The sequence below is a fragment of the Carlito syrichta genome, unplaced genomic scaffold, assembly GCF_000164805.1.
Source record: "Carlito syrichta isolate Samal-C Ts95f unplaced genomic scaffold, Tarsius_syrichta-2.0.1 Scaffold316424, whole genome shotgun sequence".
NCBI classification, from domain to species: Eukaryota; Metazoa; Chordata; class Mammalia; order Primates; family Tarsiidae; genus Carlito; species Carlito syrichta.
The window spans coordinates 47,479-54,162 of record NW_007260520.1 but is presented as its reverse complement, the minus strand read 5'-3'; the positions used below and the strand labels follow the sequence as shown (position 1 = coordinate 54,162).

Here is a 6,684-nt window from a genome sequence, read left to right as displayed (position 1 = left end):
CTCCCCCACCACCCGAGTATGGCCCTCACGCCGACAGCCCTGTGCTCATGGTCTATGGCTTGGATCAGTCCAAGATGAACTGTGATCGCGTCTTCAATGTCTTCTGCTTATATGGCAATGTGGAGAAGGTGAGCTTCTGCTGAAAGATCTGCTTTCTTTGGAGACCTGACAGGCCTGAGGGAAGTCCTGAGTCTCGTAAATGGCAGGCACAAAGCAGGGAGAGCCACTGGGAGCCTAGCTCAGAGCCGGCAGACCCAAAGAGGGTAACGTGGTTAACTCAGGTGACCTGCTGCTGACGAGTTTTTCTTGGAGTTACCAGTGTTTAAAAAGCCAGGACTGCTGGGCTTGGTGGCTCACACCTGTAATCCCAGCACTTTGGGAGGCTCAGGTGAGAGGATTGCCTGAGCCCACAGGTTCAAGACCAGCCTGGGCAGCTTTGCAAGCCATCTCTACAGTAAATCAAAAAATAAGCCAGGCATGGTTTTAGTTCCAGCTACTTGGAAAGCTGAGGAGGAAAGATCACCTGAGCCCAGCAGGTCGAGGCTGTGGTGGCCATGAGCATGCCACTGCACTCCTGCCTGGTGACAGAGTGAGACTCCAACTCAAAAAAAAAAAAAATGAGAAAAATCTCCAGGACTTTATCATAAAAGTGTGAATACTTATACTAGTACTTATGTATGGATTTAGAAGACATAAAAATTAACCCCTTGTAGTTGAAGAGTAGCACGTGAGAATTTCTTTCTCAAAACTTAATAATAACTGGCAACATTGGGCCAGCCTTCCTGTGGGACTGCTGGCTGGGGCTGAATAGTGGCCGGCTGTTTACCTGAGACCCCGTGGTTTTTTTGTGTGCATCAAACCCATCTGGGTCTTGGAAGCCTTTGTGCAGCTCCAGGCTTGGCTTGTTAATGATAGTAGCTTCTCATGTGTCTGAAGTGTTCTTACACACCAGGCACTGTTAAATGTGCTTTACACATAGCGTCTTACGTGATTTCCCAGTAATTCCTGCTGGGGTGGGGGTTGGGGGAGGGAATGAAGGGCAAAGGTGAAATAACTCACAGGTTCATACGCCTCTTGGTGGAAGCAAGGCTCCAGGCTAGATAACCTGGCTCAGTCTTCACCACTTAGTTGCAGTACAGTACTTTTACTTTTACGTGGTAAACTACGGAAGTATTTCACGTTGTGACTGGAAGTACGTTCATCCTTAGGTACCTATGCCTGTGACAGGCAAAATGGTTACAGTGGCTGATACCATTTTTTCTCATTCTGCACACTCAGCTGTTGTCCTTGGTTAAATGACCGAATCATGGGTTATGTCTTAGAGTTAGAAAATATTGCCTAAGCCCAGCTTTCTTCCTACCTCAGGCTAAGCGCCTGCTGTCCTGATTCACTGTTCACCAGTGAGAAAATGGAGGCCCATTGCTAGAGGAGGAGTTACTTGCTTCTGACTAACTTGGAAGGTTAGGGGCGGGAGCAGGGTCCCTGGCAGCTGGGTAGTGGTAAGGCTGCAGCTGTTCTCCCACAGGTGAAATTCATGAAAAGCAAGCCAGGGGCCGCCATGGTGGAGATGGCTGATGGCTATGCTGTGGACCGGGCCATTACCCACCTCAACAACAACTTTATGTTCGGGCAGAAGTTGAATGTCTGGTAGGTGCTCATTCTTTCCAGGATGGGGCACGTTGGAGAGGGACTGAGGAGAGAGGGAGGGGAGTGGGACCCAGCCCAGAGCACAGTGAGGCAAGATGTTGGCACAGGCAGGAGTAGGGTGCGGCAGGGTTGCATGGGAGAAAGTAGGTCAGCCTCACCTGGGCTGTGGAGCAATGCTTCCTGAGGCACAGCACTATCTGATGGGCACAGGGCCAGCTGCACCTTTGTGAGGCCACAGTGCAGGGCTTGTGGGACAGCTTTGGGTCTGACAAAGGGCTCTCTCTTTACCCTAATGCAGTGTCTCCAAGCAACCAGCCATCATGCCTGGTCAGTCTTACGGGCTGGAAGACGGGTCCTGCAGTTATAAAGACTTCAGCGAGTCAAGGAACAATCGGTTCTCCACCCCAGAGCAGGCAGCCAAGAACCGCATCCAGCACCCCAGCAATGTGCTTCACTTCTTCAACGCCCCGCTGGAGGTGACCGAGGAGAACTTCTTTGAGGTGAGTGCCCTGAAGCTTCTTAGGCAGTTGGCTTCTTGCCACAGCATCTGCTAGGCCCTAGGTCTGGTGCTGGGGACACAGCAGAGACCAGGACACATAAGGATCCCTGCTCCCAATCTAGTTAAGGAATGGCAGGAATCCTGCCAGGAATTGGGTGCAGGAATGGCACCCAATTCCCGGCAGCAGTAGGGTTTGCTGTGCTCCTTTGCATTTTTGGCAACCTGGGACAGCTGCTCATTTGCTGGGAAAGACTCTTCATAGGTCCAGCAGTGAGAGCCCAGTCTCAAAAAATCTGTGTTGAGCTGGGCTCGGTGGCTCAGTCTGTAATCCTGCGCCTTTGGGAGGCTGAGGTGAGTGGATTGCCTGAGCCTGTGGTTTCGAGACCCGCCTGGGCAGCGAGACCTCATCTCTACAATAAATCAAAAACTCAGCCAGGCATGGTAGCGCATGCCTGTAATTCCGGCTACTTGGAAGGCTGAGGCGGAAGGATCGCTGGAGCCCAGCAGGTTGCGGCTGCGGTGGCCAGAGCGGCCACTGCACTCCAGTCTGGGCAACAGAATGAGACTCCATCTCAAAAACAAAACAAAACAAATCTGTGTTTTCAGGACTTCAGGGTGTGTAGATGATAAACCAGAAGGTGGGGCCTGCCAGGAAACGGGGAGGCTGCAGGGTGGGAGGGGCTCACAAGCTGGTCTTGCTCTGTCTCACATGTTGCCTTTTAAGCTCAGCAAACATAAGCCCAGTGCCAGTACTTGCCCAAATAGCTGCTGGGGATTGGAAGTTAAAAGGTGACTTTCCAGTCTGTGGCAACATAATACAAGTGTTGTTCCAGGCGCAGCAGCTCCCACCTGTAATCTCAGCACTTTGGAAGGTCAAGGTAGGGGGATCACTTGAGATCAGGCATTCAAGACCAGCCTGGACAACATAGCGACACCCTATGTTCACAGAAATGACATTTAAAAATCAGCCAGGCGTGATGGCATGTGCCTGTAGTCCCAGCTTGGGATGCTGAGGCGGGAAGATCACTTGAGCTCAGGACTTTGAGACTGCAGTGAGCCTGGGCGATGGAGTAAGCCCCTGTCCCCACCTCCTGCCCCGCTCAAAAAGAGTAGTGTTGCTAACCTTTTTTATGTCACAGGGACACCTTGGTGTATGTGTTAAAAATCTAGAAACTGTTTCTTCAAAATCTCAAGTATGTAGTCATGCAGGGCCTGGTCTGCTTGAGTTCCACTTACTACTGTTTCCATGGCAGATCTGTGATGAGCTGGGAGTGAAGCGGCCATCTTCTGTGAAAGTATTCTCAGGCAAAAGTGAGTACATTGCGCTCACTTTCCTCCCTTGCTCCTCAGTGATTGTGGGCAGCCGCCTGACTACTCCTTGGGTCAGCTTAAAAACTGTTGGATCCCTTTGCTTTCAACCAGGTGAGCGCAGCTCTTCTGGGCTGCTGGAGTGGGAGTCGAAGAGTGATGCCCTGGAGACTTTGGGCTTCCTGAACCATTACCAGATGAAAAACCCAAGTGAGTATCTATGTGTCCTGCAGCCACCTCCCCTGGTGGTCTAATGGGTTGGCTGGCTTCAGGATAAGACCCCAGGGATCGTCTCACTTGCTGACACAGGCAGGTGTGCGCCCTGATCATCAGGAGAGCAGCCGCCTGTTCCTCCTGGGAGGGCCAGCCTGCTTGCAGCAGCCACCCACTCTGCCAGCTTGGGAATTGCTCAGGCTCCCCCTCCAGGGAGGTGGAGTTCTCTCTTTGCAGTCAGAGACTGCTATAAGTAGCACCAGGAAGGGGGCAGCACTGGTCAGCAGGTTAGCATTGCCCAGCCAGTTGCTGGGCTTGGCCTATTGCTGTGGGCCAGCCGTGGAGATAGGAGTGGGATCCTCCATTGGAATGGAGGAAGGAAAGGAGAAATACTAGTGAAGCCCTGTGGCTGAACTGCAGAAAACGGGAACCGGGCGCAAAATGAGGGAGCTGGAGAGTGTCTGGAGAGGGCCGTAGCCAACCTTCTCTCTCGTGTCTTCTTTGCAGACGGCCCATACCCTTACACTCTGAAGTTGTGTTTCTCCACTGCTCAGCACGCCTCCTAATTTGGTGCCTAGGACGAGTCCCATCTGAGCAGGAAAACAGTTTCTTTCCTTTATGCTGTTTTTTTCCTTTTTTTGCAAAAGTTCTTGTATTCCTTTTTTTTAATGCTAGGTTGGTAGAGGCTTAACCATAATGGAAACGCTGGAAGTCGGAGGGGGAGGGAGAGGGGACCTGAAATCTCCCAAATTAACCTTCACTTTTTAAAAATTATTGTACATGTGATTTTTTTTTCCTGTTCATACATTTGTGCTGCCCATGTATTCTTGGCACATTTCAATAAAATTGTTTGGAAAGTAAACATGGCACTTGTAGAATTCCAGGGTATGTCTGCTTCCTTCCCTCTCAATGCATATCCTACTGATTCCTGAAGCTCTGAGAGGATCTGAATGGTGGGCCCCGATGGGGAGCCATGCTAGGGCTTCACCATCCTCTTGGAGCCTCCAGCAGGCCTGGCAGCACTCTGAGTGGGCCCTGCCTGAGCAAGCGCTGTCTAGTTGGAATCACTTAAAAACAATGTTGACACCAAGTATGGTGTAATCCCAGCTACTTGGGAAGCTGAGGCAGACCAGGCAAGATGACAAGACTCATCTCAAAAAGAAACATGTTGAAAAAACTTGGAGAGATTCCCAAAATGGGCCTCAGTCCTGCAAGTAAATGCCTGCCTTGTTAGACAATTGGAAAATAAGACTCCAAAACAAAAAGTGAAAGTTGACCGTACACGGTGGCTCATGTCTATAATCCTAGCACTTTGGGAGGCTGAGGTGAGAGGATTGCCTGGGCCCACGGGTTTGAGGCCAGCCTGGACAACTTGGCGCGAGACCCCACCTCTGCAATAAATCAGAAAAGTAGCCGGGTGTGGTAGGGCATGCCTGTAGTTCCAGCTACTTAGAAGACAGGTGGAAAGATTGCCTGAGCCCATTAGATCTAGGTTGTATTGTGAGCATGCCACTACACTCCAGCCTGGGCAATAGAGTGAAATTTCGACTCCAAAAAAAAAAAAATCTTGTTCAGAATCCTTTGCCCGTGAGGTTAAAAATTTTTATTTTTTTCATAAGGAAAGTTCTCCCTGTATTTTTCTTTTTTTGAGTTGGAGTCTCTGCCACCATGCCCGGCTAATTTTTTGATTTATTGTAGAGATGTGGTCTTACCAAGTTGCCTGTCTTGAACCTGTGAGCTCAGGCAATCTTAACACAGCCTCCCAAAGTGCGGGGATTATAGGCATGAGCCACCCTGCCTAGCCTGTTGTTTTTGTTGTTTTTTGAGTTGGAGTCTCCTTCGCCCAGGCTGGAATGCAGTGGCACCCATGCTCTCAGCCACCCCAGTGTCAACCTGCTGGGCTCGGGTGATCTTCCACCTCAGCCGTCCGAGTAGCTGAAACTACAGACCCACGCTTCCACACCTGGCTATTTTTTATTTTATTGTAGAGTTGAGGGATCGCCAAGTTGCCTGAGTTGGTCTTGAACCCGCGGACTCCCAAAGTGCTGGAATTACAGACAGCCACCAAGCCCAGCCCTTTTTAAAAAATGTATTTAAAGAAAATCCCCTATGTTCTGCATCATGCCACATACAGAACAACCCTATCTTGTACCTTTGCAGAGTAATCATTGTGTGGGTGTGTCATAATTGACTTAACCTGGATTCAGGACATTTCCAGGTTTTCTGCCACTGCAAATGGTATTGCACTGCATATCTTCATACAGATAGCCAACTTCTCCGATATTGGTCATGAAGAAAATCCCTTCCAGTGGAGCTGCTGAGTTGAAGGACATACTGCATTATGTGCTATTAATAGAAACTCCCCCGTTGCAGAGGTGAACCGGTGACCATTGCTCACACTGAGGGCACTGCCACTCAGAGGCTTCCAGCTGAAGGACCTTGATTTGCTGGAGAAAAGAGAGGCCTGCAAAGCGGCGTGTAACAAGTGTGGCAGCTTGGGAGTTTATTCGTGTGTGCTTGAGAAATAACCCACTTTGGGAATTTACTATGAAGAAATTCTTGAACTCATTAGCATGAGCCAAGTTTTGGGAAGTTCAAGCAGCCTCTAGACAAGGAGAAACTATAGTCAACTTGTAGCCATAAACTAAGTCAACAATTTATTTTTAAGCCAATCTGGAGGATTAAAAAGTGAATTTTACCAATCTGTCTCCTAACATCCAACTTAATTCCATTAGCAGTGAGAGTATATGCCATGCATATAGCCATAAGCAACTTTTTTTTTACACCAAAGTATTAAAATTACTTTCTTGCACTTAGTGTCTCTGCTTAGGGATCTCAGAGTTTTCCATTGAACAAACAGCCTCCTGCTGATGTTCTGTTTCCAAAAGAGCCTGCCTGTCAAGTCTAAAGCCAGATAGGAGACATGTTCATTAAGAATGAAATACTGAGCCGGCTCGGTGGCTCAGCCTGTAATCCTGCGCCTTTGGGAGGCTGAGGTGAGTGGATTGCCTGAGCCC

The 6,684-nt window shown here is 49.4% G+C and overlaps 1 protein-coding gene across 1 annotated transcript in view; it reads left to right on the top strand.

The window, feature by feature from the left end:
- The window catches only part of HNRNPL (heterogeneous nuclear ribonucleoprotein L), an 11,384-nt gene extending 6,853 nt beyond the window's left edge, over positions 1–4,531 (top strand). The window contains 6 exon segments of the mRNA XM_021707193.1: positions 1–128; positions 1,526–1,647; positions 1,946–2,147; positions 3,400–3,457; positions 3,569–3,664; positions 4,175–4,531. The exon segment at positions 1–128 is cut by the window's left edge and continues 76 nt beyond it. Of these exon segments, the coding sequence (XP_021562868.1) occupies positions 1–128; positions 1,526–1,647; positions 1,946–2,147; positions 3,400–3,457; positions 3,569–3,664; positions 4,175–4,233 (665 nt within the window). The 3' untranslated portion in view covers positions 4,234–4,531.
- Positions 4,532–6,684: the final 2,153 nt, after the last annotated feature.